At 42.2% G+C, this 16,862-nt stretch overlaps 2 protein-coding genes across 3 annotated transcripts in view; one reads left to right on the plus strand and one right to left on the minus strand.

Moving 5' to 3' along the window:
• The window catches only part of TMC1 (transmembrane channel like 1), a 71,437-nt gene extending 59,360 nt beyond the window's left edge, over positions 1–12,077 (plus strand). Inside the window, exon 21 of the mRNA XM_083701946.1 lies at positions 8,084–12,077. Within this exon, the coding sequence (XP_083558072.1) occupies positions 8,084–8,165 (82 nt within the window). The 3' untranslated portion in view covers positions 8,166–12,077. The remainder of the gene's footprint in view (positions 1–8,083) is intronic.
• ALDH1A1 (aldehyde dehydrogenase 1 family member A1) overlaps positions 6,654–16,862 on the minus strand; it is a 66,742-nt gene continuing 56,533 nt past the window's right edge. For both annotated transcript variants that reach the window (XM_083702074.1, XM_083702073.1), the window contains 4 exons: positions 14,976–15,140; positions 10,177–10,334; positions 8,763–8,837; positions 6,654–7,268 (listed from right to left, as the gene is read on the minus strand). In XM_083702074.1, the coding sequence (XP_083558200.1) occupies positions 7,196–7,268; positions 8,763–8,837; positions 10,177–10,334; positions 14,976–15,140 (471 nt within the window). In that variant the 3' untranslated portion in view covers positions 6,654–7,195. The remainder of the gene's footprint in view (positions 7,269–8,762; positions 8,838–10,176; positions 10,335–14,975; positions 15,141–16,862) is intronic.

The following is a 16,862-nucleotide window of genomic DNA, read 5'->3' on the forward strand; positions in this document are numbered from 1 at the left end:
TTCTGAGCAAATGCCTATAGGTTCGCAGTGTAACGCATTGTAATGCCTTTGTATACCCCAGCCCTAGAGGATTTAAAGTCGACTTCTTCCTGGGCATTTCCACATCTGCCTGCTCCACTCCCTCCCCCAACAAGACGCCGGTGCTGCTTTTAAGCACTTCACCATAGACAGAAATTAAATTGGTGCAGCTTTCCTCTTTACTACCTCGCCATGTTGAGAAAAGCCACAAAGAAAAATAATCATTCCTCTGCCTTTCCCCCCAAAGGCTGGCTGCATCTACCCCTTGAGAAATTATCACATCACTAGCAATTACTTGAAAGTTCAATTACTTGAAATTATCACATCACTAGCAATTACTGGTTGAAAGTTCTAACAGGAATTCTTTTGGTGATTTTATTTTAAAAGCTGTTTTTGTGTGTTTTCCAGATCCTGGGTCATCACAGCCCCAGAAGTCCTAGTAGCCAGCAGTTGCCACTTTTCCTTTCTTTTTCTTTCCCATGAGCCCCTGGGGTGAATGCAAGAAGCATTGCCCTCACTCTCACTGGCTTCATGGAGTCCTAGTATCCACTGTAGGGACTCATGGGAAACATCAACTTCCACTGGCAGTTCCAGAACCATGTTTTCCCAGTGGTATTGTCTGCTGCTGTTTTTACTTCCTTTAATTCCCAGTTCAGTGCTCCCTTTCCCTCTGTCCATTTTTGCAGAACGAGAATTTGGGTGGATAAATTGATGGAGGGGTGGGATACATTTCACGAAAAGCTTAGTAGGTAAGTTTACAAGTAAGAACAAGAAGAAGTTGAACATGGCCTCTGGACCCCAAAAGAGCAACTGAATGTTGGAGTGTGACCCCTCCAGCAACCCCATCCAAAGTATGTTCTATAACTACTCTAAGATCACCAGAAACCAACCCAACACTACATTCACATCATAATTATGAGCATCAGTCATTGGTTTGTTTACCTTCATTTAATCCAAAAGTGACACAGGACACTGATTCAAGACTTCCTCTGCCTCTCTGGGATCAGAAGATAGAAATCAGAGAGGAACATGACCAAGTCATTTTGTTATCCTGCAAAGGAGGGTGCAACAAAAATGCTGATTCTTCAAGCAAAAAGAAGACACACAGTGCATGGAAAGGATTCAGATATAGCCCATGCAGCTGTGTGAATAAAGAGACCCAGTGGACAATTCTGAAAGACTGGGCAGAGAATACAAAATCCAATAAACCTTTATAACATTTTCTATACATGATTAGCTCCTGATTGTCACATGTGTGAAGCTTTCCTGCAATATAATTGGATAACAGAACATGGGGACAACTCATGTATACATTTTCAGAGTCATGACACCTCTAAATTATGGCACCCAGGTATCAGAGACATGTACTGCGCATGCAGTTACTGAGGATGTGAGCATAGGTGCATGCAGTGGTGTGCTGTGCTGTCTTGACATTTGCCCCAGGTTATGGCATTCACCTGGGTCCCAGGTCATGCTACCCAGGTATTAATTTCCTATAGATGTTAAACAGCATAGGAGGCAAGTTGCATCCTCGTGGCAGCATCCTTGTGGCAACCTTACCAAAAACTGCAGCAATCTTCTACCACCATCTCCTCAGCTCATCTTCCCTGGAAGGACTGAAGTTAAAACAAAATGGTCCCACCAAGCCACACTCCGGCTAGGACATATCCAATGAAGAGAATTGCTCCCCTTCTCCACCTCCTGATGAAGATCATCCATGGCAGTTTCTGTTCAAGAACTAGACAGGCAACCAGATTGGAAAGCACCTAAAAAAACAATTTCATCCAATAAACTCAGAAGTTGGGTGACACACTACATACTTAAGCAACTTGCCCGCATACTGCAAATTTGCAATGTTCAGATCAGGCAGGTCAAGTGCTAGTCTGTTTAAGACTTTCAAGAGTGTCAGAACCACACCTTCCCTTAATATTTGTAATATCTGCTCCTCAGTGCCCTGGTTGCTTTCCAGCAGTCCAATAAGGGCAAGAAGCATCAATAATGTGCTTGAAAGTTTTCCTCTCTCCAGATATCTTGTTTACATCTTCAGATTATGCAATCCGAAGAGGAGACAAAGAGAGCCCACACCATGGCCAGACCACAATGCTCTTGAATCTGAGAAGCCTGGATTCCACCCCCTTTCTATATTTTTCTGAAATGGCCAAGATTATCGAAATGCTGATAAACTGAAAAAACTGCTCTGGTGTTCATGAGCTTTTGTGCAGTCCTTTTTCAAAGCGTAGTTTGGGCTCAGAGATGTGGAATGTGATCTTTGGCTAAATGGGTTGTTTGTCCCTTTCCACATCTTATGATGGATCCTGCTGAGTTGCTGCTTTTCTTCCTTCAAGCATATCTCAAATGTTTTGAGCAAACACTAACATGTTCAGTCTTAGGCTGGTCTGAATTCTAAATTGACAAAAGGTGTATCTCTTTGCTTTGGCAGGACCCATGGGCAAATTCAGCACATCAGATTAATCAGATTAATAATATAGAACAGGCGTTGGTTTCAGTAGAGGAGAAAAGAATGTAGGCTGAATTGCCCTTTGGATGGAAATGAGGAATCTGTATTTGTTTGTAGGTATTAATTCCTATTGCTAAATTAGCTCTTTCAACACCTGAAATACTTCCTGATCCCCACCCCCTTTGTGCTCCCAACATACATCATTGCCCAATGCATCTGAGGTGGTTATCTAGTATACAAAGCCCTTAACAACTTGGGATCAGTTTACCTATGAGACGGCCTTAACTCACATGTGCCCACTTGACTGCTTTGATTGGCAGAATTGGCGCTATTACAGGTGGCACATAGTTGCTGTTTTGCATTTGCAAGAACTCAGATGTAAACAGGTCCCAAGTTGTTAGGGCTTTAGATACTAACAGTAGCACCCAGGGGAAGGGGGGGTGGTCTGCCCCGGGTGTCATCCTGAGGGTGTGTGTGACAAAATCCCCCTGGATGCAATCACTGCCTCGCCAGATCACCCCACCCCTGGGTGCACAGCATGTGCGCCTCTCCAGGTGCCCGAGTGGCTAGTTCTGCCACTGGTAGCACCTTGAACTTGGCTGGTAGCAGGATCTGCTGTCAGCAATCATGCTGCAACATTCTGCACTAAATGTAGCTTTGGGGTCGAGCACAAAGGAAGCTGCACGTAGAGCATTGGAGTAAAATCCATGAAGTGATGATGAATTTAAGATTCTTTGGGGGTCGGGAATGAGAAACAGAGATAAACTGACATCAGCAGAGACAGGGCCTTCTCCATGGTGATGCTCTGGCCCCAGTTTTCTTTTCATAGGCAGGTTTGTCTGGTGCTGAGCTTGCTATATCTTCAGTGCCAAATGAAAACATTTCTTGTTTCTCAGGCCATTTATTTTGCATTCCTATATTCACTTTTATGGGAGTGAGTCCCATTGAATTCAGCCAGGCTTAGTTCAGAGTAGAACATTTGCTATGTTTTAATTATTTATTTATGGCATTGGGTAATTGGGACAGATTAGAGATTCTGTTGGTTTACTGCCTGCCTGGCTGCCCAGCAGTCTCCCTGCCTGAATGGGGGACCTGGTCTTGGCGGCGATGTTTAGGACTCCCAGAGTGTTGGTTCTTGGGAACATCAATATCCATGCCAAGGTGGGTGGCTCAGGACTTCATGGCTGCCATGACAACGGGGCTGTCCCAACATGTCACTGGTCTGACACATATGGCTGGTCACACTCTGGATTTTGTCTTTTTGACTGGGCCAGAAGAGAGTGATCTGTAAGTGGGGGATATTGACACAGCCCCTTGTCATGGTCAGACCACTTCCTGTTGAGCTTTAGGCTTTCAACACCCTTTCCCCTCTGCAGAGGTGGGGGACCTATTAGTATGAATGATGGATGCAAGTGGTTAACAGTCGACTCTGGGAGTTTCCCCCACTGATATGGCAGGCACTCCCGTTGAAGCCCTGCTTGATCAGTGGAACAGCTGTTGACACAATCACCCCGAGTCCCCTCTCCTGCTTCATGGAGTCTGTCTGAGCACGTGGTATCCTCTCAAACTTAAGTGAAGAATCAAGCTGAGATACAGCTTGAATGCAAGTGGAGGAAAACTCCAGCTGAATGGCAGTGGCAGTGAAGGCAGCAAAAAAGCACGCTTTGCTACCTCCATGGCATCCTCCCTATGCCACCTGGCAGAGCTTTTCTGGGTAGTGCAGGGACTTTTGTGGATTGGCTAAAAGAGGTGGTAGGACTGAGGGTAGCTTGCTCTGACTTGCTTGCCAAGCATTTGGAGGGTAAAATCACCTTGTCTCTGCTGTAACAGCATTTGAATCTCAAGAGATGTCCCGAGCACAGTGGCCAGTTCTGTGTCGTTAGATGAATTTCAGTTGCTGTGATTTGATGATGTGGACAAGGCACTTGGATTGAAATGAAATGAAATGAAATGAAGTTTATTACGGTCCCAGACCAGATTCACATACTGTACTAAACAAACATGAAACACAATAGAATTAAGTTTGAATTTACAATAGAATATAGCAATAAACAATACGAATATGATAGCCATTAGAAATGTAGTTTAGGCCTTAGTCTCTAAAATATTATCTAGGGTTTGATTCTGAGGCCTTAGTCTTTGTAATGCACAGCTTGCTCCCTGAGTTTTATGGCAGCCACACAAAATTTGGCCACCCTTAGCATGATCTCTGGATCCTTATAATCTATCAGGGATTTTAAGCATTGAGGTTCAGACCCACTTGGAATTTTCTGTATAACTGGGGTGATGAAGACCAAGCGTATATCCTGTTAAAAACAACATTTTAGCAAGACATGAGAGACACTTGGATTGCTTTGGGAAACTATCTGCATTCTGGACCCTTGCCCCTCTTGGCTGATAAAATCCAGCAGGGAGGAGACAGCCTTCTGAGATGGGCAGGTGGTCAGTGCTTCTTTATGAGAGGGGGTGGTTCCTGTTAGTTTGATGGATGCAGTGAAAAGACCACTGCTTAAGAAACAATCCCTAGATTCTGAGAGCTACCAGCCAGTTGCCAACCTTTTTTAAAAAACAAGGTTCTTGAGTGAGTGGTCACTGACCAGATCCAGGAGTTATTGGAGACTGATTTTTTAGATCCATTTCAGGGGGTTTGGGCCTGACTTTGGCACAAAAACTGCCTTGGTCACCTTATATGATGACCTCTCTTGGGAGGGGGGGCAATGTGTCCCTGTTAATCCTCCTTGACTTCTCAACAGCTTTCAATACCTTTGATCACAATGTCCTCCTGGAAAGGTTATTAGAGTTGGAGGTGGGTGGCATGGCTATGCAGTGGTTCTGGTCCTACCTGGATGGTCATCTTCAGTGGCTGATGCTTGGGGTGTGTTTTTTGGCACCATGGGGCCTTCAGTGTGGGGTCTCTCCGGGTTCAATTCTATCCTCCATGAAGCCACTGAGTGAAGTCATTCAGAGTTTTAGTGTGGTTTCAGCTTTATGCGGAGAACACACAGCTCTAATTTTCCTTTACATCTATAGATTTGGCAGTGGATGTGCTGGACCAATGTCTTGTCCCAGTAATGGACTGGATGGGAGCCAACAAACTGAAGCTCAGTCCAGATAAGACTGAGGCCCTGTTAGTAGGTGGTTCCGTAGATCAGATGGATGGAAGATTGCCTGCTGCTGATGGGCTTACTATCTCTGAAGGAGCAGATAGTAGCTTAGGGGTACTTCTGGAATTTCTGCTATTGCTTGAGACTCAGGTGGCCTCAATGGCAGAGAGTGCCTTCCATCAGCTTTTTGCCCAACTTCTGTGGTCTATGCTCTGGTAACCTCCAGGTTGGATCACTGCAAGGTGTTGTGTGGGGGGCTGCCTCTGAAGACAGTTAGAAAACTTCAGCTGGTGCAAAATTTGCCAGCCAGGTTGCTCATCAAAATGAGATAGTTTGAGCATTCTGTATATCCCTGATGCTGGCCCGACTGCACTGGCTGCCAATTAGTTTCCAGTCCCAAGTGAAAGTGCTGATGCTGACCTATAAATGCCTTAAGGACCACCTTTCCCCATTCAAACCGACCCAGACCCTGCACTTGTCATTTGAGGCTCTTCTTTATGTCCCCCATCCCAGAGAGGTCCAGCGGTCACAACACAAGAACAAGTCTTTTCTGTGGTGGCTCCTCATCTGTGGGTGCTGCTGCCATCTTTACATGTCTTTAAGTGCCAGGTGAAAACATTCCTCTTTACCTTCAGCCATTAAATAATCTATGGCCTGTTAAATGTGAGGCAGTATTTTTATGATTATTTTATTATTATGCTGTGTATTATGTATTTATTATTATGCTGCATAAATTATGTTCTTAATGTTGTACACCACTCTGGGATCTTTGGATAAATGTATATAAATGGAATATATAAAATATATTTGTAGATGGGGCAGTATAGGTACCAGTATGTCTTATTACCAACTGAATTAGTTTAGTTTTCAAAACTCTGCATGTAAAAATTCTCAATGTCTTAATGACAAAGCATAACGTCTTATGTTGTAATGCCTCACACACCTCTGCCAAATAAGCCTCATTGTGTTTGATGGGCGTTACTCCCAGGGAACTGTACATAGATTGTGTGTGTAGGATACAGCTTTAGTTTGTAATGGAAACAGACAACTGAATGAATCACAGTAGAAAAGGATAGATTTTTAAAAGTTTACATCCAAAATGCCTCTCCACAGTAGTTATTATGAACAGAATCAAAGTTACAACATGTACCCGAAGATTGCTAATGATTTTTGCTCTTGATTACAAAGTCTCTATTAGATAGCCATATTTAAATACTTTTGACAAGCTCTTAACAAAGAAAGAGATGACAGCTTATGATTCTATAACAGCACACTAAAGCAAATTGTGTAAATATGATATGTTCACAATTTTATTTCCCATAGCACTACAGATATATTCAAATATATTCAAATAAGGGGGAAAATTAAAATTGATTTTTCATCAAAATTCAAAACTTGTTAATTAGATTCAGACATTAAGATTTCCCTTTCTTAGTTAAGCAGATTTAAGATTTTCTAAATGACTGTTAATTGCTAAACACATTTGTTTTTACAGATAGAAAGAAAACCCAAATTACATGAAAACATCTGCTACAAAATGTTCTGCTCTATAGCTGGCCTTGCAAGTCTGATTAGCATCTGATGTGGTCAAGTCCTCCTGTTCCCTGCAGTGACATTATGAATTCTTCTGTGGAATCTTGATGGTGACTGTCTTGACTTCTGTATACTCATGAAGGCCATATTCTCCACTTAAAGAGAGAGAGAGAGACCATCAGAATAGCAACAATATTTAATATATCTGTGATCTAGCATGTTCAATGTCCAAGAGCTGCAAATATCATCTGACAGTGTATTTTGATCAGATGTTACAGGAAGCTTGGATAGCCAGAGATGTCAGTCTCTGTGACAGCCTTTTTTTATGATGACAGACAGAGCCTGGGAAGCTTTGGCTTGGCAACTGAGTGGCTAGGAGTGGAATTTGAACGCTACAGTCAATGAGCTACTTTTGAAAGTTAAACCATGTGGCTCCTTCAGCTTACACTGGTTGGTTGAGGGGGTTTCAAATGAGAACTTGGCAGTGTCAATTGGTTGACTGATAAGGGGGTGTTTCAATCAAGTCTGACAGAAAGCATTTCCTGTTTATGGAAGTGAAAGGACAAACATTCTAGTACAATTTCTATTCATTGCCATGAAGCTTCAAGAGAGTCTGACAAAGGGCGTATTTCTAGTGACTGTGTCCAAATTCTCTTAGACACAACAGCACCCAGCCATGGACTCTACAGAAATTATTGTCTTCCTCTGAGGCCTAATGCATGATCTGGGCTAGATAACATTTCAGAATAGAAATCAGCTTCTTCGCCAAAGAAGGCTATTTGCTCACCAAGAAGGCACAGAGGCTTGCATTCTGTATGGATCTGTGCTATCAAATACCATTTTATGACATCTTTAAATGGAAGTTTGGGGTAGCTTCAGGCAATATTCTAGTGGCATTTGTTTTCCTGCTAGAATGGACTGTTTTGTAAAACTGAAATGAATTGTACATTCACATTTTTTTTCATTTCAGTTTTACAAAACAGTCCATTCTAGCAGGAAAACAAATGCCACTAGAATATCCAACAGGGCAAACTTCTGGATGGAAAATGTAATTAGCAGTGTTGAAGAATTCCAATGAAAACAGAAGCAAAAGCTGATGTTCACTTATTCATGCCATGCCCAGAATGGAAATCAATCCAGCAAATACTGATCAGTCTTTGCTGTTGTTTCTCAGTCCCAAAATTATATATACTTGATTATGGTTCCCACCCCACCCCCATTTTAAATTGTGTTGAAATGAATAGTGTGGAAGTAATTGCATCATTCATTATGTTAAATTGATAAATAATTATGAAAATTATATTAAATAGTGAACAGTGAGATGAACAACTTGGCATTTGGTGGAAAAGAAACAACTGCAAAACAGAAACAGCACAGGTTATTTCCTTCCTAACTGTAACTGATATGGACAGCATATCATAGGATGAGTTAGTACAACCCACAGTTTCTACACAGTGATGTTCCTTTCCTGTCTTCCCTGACTGGTTACTCATTCTTATAAGCCAAAGCAGCGGAAATGCCAGGAGAGCAAAGACAGACTTCCTGGAAATAAGAATGTTGTAGTGGTGACATTTTGTGCAAATACGAACTTGCTCAGATAAAATCTCTGAAATCTGTATCTGAAACAAATCCCCACTGACTTTACTTACAGCTCTCGGCCATTTCCTGACATTTTGAATCCTCCGAAGGGAACCTGAGCAGCCACTGCACTATAGCAGTTCACCCTGAAGAAAAAGAGAAGATGGAGCAACTTAGTCATGGGCAGGAATTCTGATAGGTCATAAGAGCTAGCTGAGTTTCTTTACAGAATCTTGCACTATGTGCATACTTTAAAAATCAGAATAAACATGAATTTCTCTCATGTCACAAAAATACAAATATGCCTTCAGAACTGCTGCAAGCTCTTCTGTATGTCTGCTACCTAACAGTAGAAATTGTTGAATTATTCAACCCAATTCATAGAAAATACAGAAATACAGTACTGTCTACATGTGGAGTAGCATGTTGTTCAGTGATTAGTATGGATAGTGAGCTTTCAGAGTTAAATCCCTGCTCTGATAAGGATTCCTTGGGTTGTTTGCCTCTAATTTTTTGCAGTGTGTCAGCTTGAGCCGGTTTACCAGCTACACACTTTCCTGAAGAAGAATGGCCTTGTCACAATGATGCATGCTTTAGTCTACTACTCTAATGGACTGTAGGTGGGGATGCCTTTGAAAAATATTCAGAAAATGCAACAGTCTTAGTGATTCACCAGCTTAATTGGTTCCCAGGCAGTTCCTGCACAAAAATGAAAATGTTGGTATTATCCTTTGAAGCACTAAATGGTCTGCATCATCAGACCCTAAAGAACACCTGCTCCCATTTGTGCCTACCTGTGTGCTGAGATCTTCCTCAAAGGCCCAACCTCATGTGCTCCCACCATTTGCAGCATGGTGATGTGAGTTAGCAGTGGCACAGAAGCCGAAGCTGTAGAACTGCATCCCTTGAGAAATGTTTTTCAAAATTGTGCCTAACTCATGATGCCATCCGATGGGCAGGGTTGTATTTTGTGCTGGCTGCACATGCCTGTTATTGGAACAGGATCCGTCAGCTGATAAGCAGAGGTTAAACCTTGCTCAGTTTCACAGGAGTCCATGCAAACCCCTTCTTGATTCAGAACGGCATTTACACGGAAACTGCTGCTAAAACTAAGCCGTTTGCCTTGAATCTCTTGCTAAAATGGAAGAAATAACCAACTTTGGGACCTCAAAGCACCTTGCATCTGATGTCATTGGGATGTCAGATGATTGACAGGTGGTTGGCGTGTGATGCCAATTCTGATAAGGGTATGACCCCTGAAGCAAAAAAGATTCTTTGTTAAAACTACAGTCTAAAGATGTAGGAAGAGGTAGCAGACTTAATAGGTTCATGTCTCAAAGATGCTATTCAGGTTTGAGGTTACACAGCTTTTCTCTCTCTTCAGGTACTCTGTGTGCCTTCAGATCACAAATGCCCATTAAATCGTGCCGTCAGCCTTCTATGTAAGGTTAATTTGGGTAAAATAACAACACCAAGGGTACTTACCAGACTGTTCCAGCCTGAAGAGCAGCTGCAAATGTCAGAGCTTTGTCAATGTCTTTGGTAAACACTCCAGCGGCTAGACCATAATGAGTATTGTTTGCTCTTTTTATAACTTCATCAACAGTCTTGAACTTCATGATTTGCTGAACTGGCCCAAAAATCTGTTTGAAATCAAAAGAAGCAATCAACAATTAGCATGGCAAAAATCAATAGATACTTTCTTGCAAAGTATACTTTCCCTATTACATAGGTCTTAAAGTATTATTCTCATTAGTGATCAAATCAGTGCTCTTTGACACAGTGGTTACTTTATCATTTTAGACCCACATTTTCCCTATGAAACTTAGCAACCTGCCTGCTCCTTCCCTATCACATTAATCTTCATAACTCCATTAAATGGAAAGCAGAGATTCTCTATAGCATGGTTCATGGAGATTTCAGATTCAAATAAATGTAGGATCTCCTATTATAGCTATTGCCTTCAGAGGAGAACCAGAAAGATGTTTAGCAGTTTGGAAAACAAGTCCTCCAAAGAAATATTGAATATTGAGTTGAATATGTTTAACCCAGAGAGAAGACTAAGAGAGGAAATGATAGCATTCTTCAAACATCCAAAGGTCTGTCACACTGAAGAAGTTTAACACCAGTTCTCTGCTGCCTGAGGATGCAGGACAAGATAATTTGCTGTATAATTCCGTCTACCCAGAACTATTGAATTCAGTGGGGCTGACTCCCAGGTAAATGGGATTAGGATTGTAGCCTTAGGACTTGTCTACTCAGAAGCAAAATGTGGATTTGCAGCTGTAGGATGTAAAGACAACCACAAAGCATCCACACCATCACAATGATGACACTGGACCTTCCCTTCATTAAGCATGGGTTGTTTCAATCCTTAAGGTAAAGGGACCCCTGACCATTAGGTCCAGTCATGACCGACTCTGGGGTTGCGGCGCTCATCTCGCTTTACTGGCCAAGGGAGCTGGTGTACAGCTTCCGGGTCATGTGGCCAGCATGACTAAGCCGCTTCTGGCGAACCAGAGCAGCGCACGGAAACGCCGTTTACCTTCCCGCCGGAGTGGTACCTATTTATCTACTTGCACTTTGACGTGCTTTCGAACTGCTAGGTTGGCAGGAGCAGGGACCGAGCAACGGGAGCTCACCCCGTCGTGGGGATTCGAACCGTCGACCTTCTGATCGGCAAGCCCTAGGCTCTGTGGTTTAACCCACAGCGCCACCTGCATGCCTAGTTTCAATCCTTAGAAAGTGTAAAATAGCCAAGGTTGAAAACACACACATACATTTAAACAGGGGACGGTACGGGAGGACTTTGTGAGCATGCCCCTCGATTAAAGGGGAGATAGGCAAATCTACTATTAGCAAGATTAAGCTAACAGTGAAAACAGTTTGAAAATGAAAGCAATTGCCTTGTGTGTGCTTTCCTTTGCTGGAGATTTTCAAGCTGAGGCCAGACAGCCATCTGTTGGAGGAGCTCCAGCTCTCAGTTTCCTGCGTTGCAGGGGATTGAACTAGATGACTTTTAGGATCCTTTCCAATTCTACAATTCTGTGATTCTGTGAAATAACCTACCATGCTCTCTCTGATGCTATGATTTACACAGTGGAGAAAGAAACCTGCAAACCTGAAACTTCTTTCACAATGCCTGCATGTAGAAGGAGGGGTGGGTGGGAAAGGAATAGTTGAACCGGGGATGGAGAATTCTATTTATACTTTATGTCACTTTCACACATTTTCACACTCTAATAAGTCTGGTCCATTTCTTCATTAGCCTGGGTCATTATTGGGAGGGGGAACACCTCATATTTACCGTATACTTGGATTTTAAAGCATCTTGTCTAAATACATCCTTGTGATGAGTGTGCAAGTAAATTGTTATTAAACTCCTTATTGTGTGCTTCTATTTAAAAATTAAGAACACATTTGTGTTTTAATCTCATAAATGTTTATTGGAGATTTGCTTATCTACAAGTTTCTGCATAAGTAAGAAAACAAAGTTTAAAGAATCTTTTTATTCCTTTTGTTTGTTCAAACTATTGTTACAAGAACACATTTCCACTAGACTCACCATTTTATATAAATATTGAACCATTTGTGACCCTCATTATTTTCATCCCGATGAAAAAGTACAATATTTTTGTTTCTAGAGTTTGTGTGGAGAGAAATTCCGACATGAACTTTTTGTTTATTCACTGAATTCAAGAAAAGGCAGCTTTTTTCCTAAATCAGAATGTAAGGATTGCCAGGCTGGGTCAAATCTGTCCTGGGAAAGAGGTCAGTGTGGTGCAAACCAGGATCAGAGAGACCTGGGTTCAACTCTCCACTCAGCCACATAAGTGATATTGGGCCTGTCACTATCTCAGCCTCAACTAGGGTTGCCATATTTCAAGAATACAAAACTTGCCGCCCACAAAAGGCAAAGAGTTATACTCAAACACACACTTTCTGGTTATGTTGGCAAAACCCCAGACATTTGCAGATGTTTTGAAATCCGCCCCCCATGCTAATTTTGCCAGACATATGGTGCCCCTTGCCTTAACTATCTCACAGGATTGTTATGAGGATAAAATGGGCAGGGGGAGAACCAAGCTTGCTGACCGGAGTTCTTTGGGTGAAGGGTGGCTAGAAATACACACACACCTGCAGACGCAGAGAGAGAGCAGCCAGAAGCAACAATAAAGATCACAAGGCACCCTCAATATCTCCAGAGATTATATTTCTAGTTTTCACATCTGAGGGCACTAGAGTCAGGCAACTGCTTTTAAAGAAAGGTGATAGTCTGGAAGAAAGCTCACTTCTCACACTTTCTATTGTCACACTCTGATCACTGGTCAACCAGGTTCTGAAGTCCTTTGAAACAATACAAAACATGCAAAGCTTGCTTAGCAGAGGTAACACACTATGGGCAATTCTTCTTCTTCTGCATAAGGTAGTTGAGCTTATGCACCAACTACCTTTGATGCGTAAGTTCTACAGGTTAAGACACCTTCTGGTCTGGTTCGTTTGTAAGGTGCTTACTATGACTTCCAAAATCTATACTTTCTCTCTAAGTCAGTCATAGTTTTATAAACTGCCACATTTATCAATGTCTTTGGCAAAGACAATAGAGCTGGAAACCAGCTTCCCACCAACCAGGCACTCTCAGCATGTTTGGGACTACAACTCCCACCAGCTTCAGTGCTGGCTGCAGCAGATAGGAACTGAAGTCCAACTACACCGAGGGTGCTAGGCTGGTGAAGGATGTGTTAAACCAGGCCTCGTTTTTCTCTGCTCTCAGACCCTCTGCATAAAAGCTTTATTTGCACAGAAGCCGAAACCACAGGACAATCCCATGCAAGTTTACTCAGAGGTGAGTCCGACCGTGCTCGTCTGGTGCTTAGTACTAGTACTGCAGGATTGCAGTCATGCAGCACCATCCTATACTCAGTAAAACGTGCTGAGCTTGGGACATGCAAATACTGGCTGGTATTCAAGTAAGTTGTACTCAGAGACAACTCTTCAAAATGAATGAATGTGACTATGTTAGGCCCATTAATTTCAGTGGGTCTGCTCTGAGTAAAATTTAGCTAAATGCCAGCTACTGACTTTAATTTTATTTCAATTGTTACAACAATCTATAGGAGCCATTTCCATATATTGCCAGAATATATTTAAACAATAAATGTCACTGTTTGTACAAATCAGTCTTCAGTACTCCAGGTCTAAGTGTTTTTCTTTTCAAAAGCACAAATCCACAACCATCTTAGAATTTGCTTGCAGGAAAAATTAGGAGGATGGCCTCACCAGGATTGTCAAGCCCTGACTTGCCTTTCCTTGCTGCTTGACTTCAGTTTCCCTCTTTGTTTCAGGACATGAGTTATGGACATGAGCAGCTAGTCACATATAGCCACTGGTGGCCCCACATTTGGATGTGCCTTCTCCATCACCTCAAAAGATGCATTTTGCCAGTTCAGTGAGACTCAGATGAGCATCATTATGGAGAGTATGCATCCCAATGTGTGTCAGCAATAGATGCAGGAGGAGGGGTATGCCTGTGTCAGATCCATGGCTTTTTGCAGTGGGAGGGGGCTTGGCCAAGGCTGTCTCAGTGGGGCCCTCATTTCAGAGGAGGCCACTTCTCCCCCTCCCCACTGTTGCTGCTGCCAATTTGATTTTCTTTCCTAATCTACATCAGATGCAGACCCTCCAAATGTCCCTATTTTCCAGGGATGTCCCTGATTTAGATTTGCCATCCCAGTTTCTGATTTGATCCTGGAATGTCCCGCTTTTCCTTAGGACGTCCCTATTTTCATGTTGGAGGGTATGACAACACCTCCCAGAGAGAAGGAATGAGATGCGGAAGCTACTGCTCTTTGTCATGGCTCCTCTGGCCTCTTCCTTGCTCAGAGAGGGCAGGCTAATGGGCACAGGAGCAGCAGCAGCAGCAGGGACAGGTGTCTCCAGAGACAAGGTGTGGCCTCTTATTGGGGCATGGGCCTTGTCAGAGAATGCTGGGAGGAAGATTTTCACAACTGTAGCTGCCCTTCAGCTTCTTTGGAAATCTGGATGTATTTGATGATTGCCAAAAACATCTGAAAGTATTAATTCCTGCTGACCTGTTCTATTTAGTTGACCCAAATTAACACACATAGCTGTAAAAACATAGTTTTGCACAGCCTAGATTGGGGCTGGGTGGGAAAGGAGTGAAAACTAATCTTCTAAGTGCTTGATTTTTAAAAGGCTCATCTTGCATGGCAAGTGAAACACAGAATGTAGTCCAACATGCAGAATGTTCTGAATCAGCTTACCTCCTCTTTAGCAATGCGCATCTCATCTGTAACATTTGAGAAAACTGTAGGCTGGATGAAGTAGCCTTTGTCTCCCCAGGGGCCTCCTCCACATTCCAGTTTGGCTCCTTCTTTCTTCCCACTCTCAATTAGTGCCAGGATTCTATCATACTGCTCCTTATCAATCTAAATAAGAAATATTGCACTGATAAGTCACTCTCCCAGATATTTCTTTGGCCTTAAGATTAACAAAGCAGAAACAAAAACTCTTTACCAGCAAGAGATGGAGCAACAAGTTGCCTCTGAGTGGTTGGATCCCTGCCACTTTCCCCCATGAAGTTCAGTAATTAGGACTTTAAGCACAAAAGAATTTTTCTTTTTTTAAGCAGCACTGCTTATACAGTCTTGGCACTCTTGTGAGCCATGGACTTTCGTAAACTCTCTCTGCTCAGTTTTACATTCAAGTATTTAAGTTCTCCCTTTGCCTTATCCAATTTCTGTTAAAAAATATTTCTGGATGGCATTCTCAAACTAATGACTTTTCAGAAATGAATTCAGAACTGATTTCAAGACTGCAATTACATGCAGTAGTTAGCAAAAGCTAGTCAGTAAAACAGTTTTATAAGGTGATTAGAGAGGAAACCCTCCTGCTTAATTTGTACTATATCTTCATTTCCGGCATTTTCTGCACCAAAGGAAAAGTAGAAGAATTATGGACTTGGGATTTTTAGTGCAGAGTCTTAGATCCTTGACATTTCCCACATGAGGATTGGATTGGATTGATCTTTATTACGGCCATTGGCCCGTTACACGACAGTTTCCCATACCAACATATTATACTTAAACCTCCAAATTTAAAATCGCCAAAACTTACAAAAGACAAACAGTAACCGAAGCAAAACAAAAACAAAGAGGGTTATAGAAGATCTCCAGGCATAGGACAGTATATAAATTTAATTAATAATAATAATAATAATAATAATAATAATAATAATAATAATAAAGGATGTTTCCAAATGTAGGTGTTGGGTTTGGGCTGTGTTTCAGAACACCTAAGAACTGATTCCAATGTCATGGCTATGAGATGGAGATGGATGAAAACCTTTGAAATAAGGCTAGTGTAGAATGCTTGAAAACCACCCACAACACTGATGACCCAGATTGTGGGGAGAGTCTTTGCAAACCTTCTTGTGACTGGATACCTTCATGAGAATGCAAACACCATATTGTACTTATAATTGGCAGCAGGAGCAGCCACACACTTCTGCCCCGACCCAGTGTTGCACCCCTGTGTAACACTTCCTGCTGCCCAAAGCCTCAAAGTCATATTGCCCACTTAAGCATTTGAATGCTAAATGCAGTTTATGAAATTTAGTCCCACTCTCCAAAGATCTGTGAAAGTTTCTTAATAAATAGTTCCATGTTAATCTGAACCTCCTAGTTTCACCACAAGAAGTAGGCTAGTATTATTTGTATTAAATATGTCTGTTTTGTAGGAAGAGGACTGTCCATCCATGAGCAAAATCAAGAGTCAGAAATGCATTTTAAAATAAAAACCCAGATGTATAATAAACAAGGCAAGCCTCATTCCTAATGACAGATGCCAAAGTATTTGAACCTGTTTGCCAAGTGTCATACATTGGGGTGATGTTCAGGGGCCCCCCTGCAGGGTTGGGCTGACTGAAGGGCATGGCGGAATTGTTGGCTAAAAAGGAGGTTGAAATCAGTTCCTTAAAGGCAGCCTGGACAGGTGTGCAGAGGAAAACAGGGAGAGGAAGCTTGCCTCAAGGAATGGTTAAAGTGGGAGTCAAGAGAGTTGCACACAGCTTTCATTTGATGCACAAAGTTTGTAGACAAGAAAGACAACTTATATAGGGTCAGAAAAGGGCAGGAGCCAATGCAGTGAAG

Source organism: Podarcis gaigeae, assembly GCF_964106915.1.
Source record: "Podarcis gaigeae genome assembly, chromosome: 11".
NCBI classification, from domain to species: Eukaryota; Metazoa; Chordata; class Lepidosauria; order Squamata; family Lacertidae; genus Podarcis; species Podarcis gaigeae.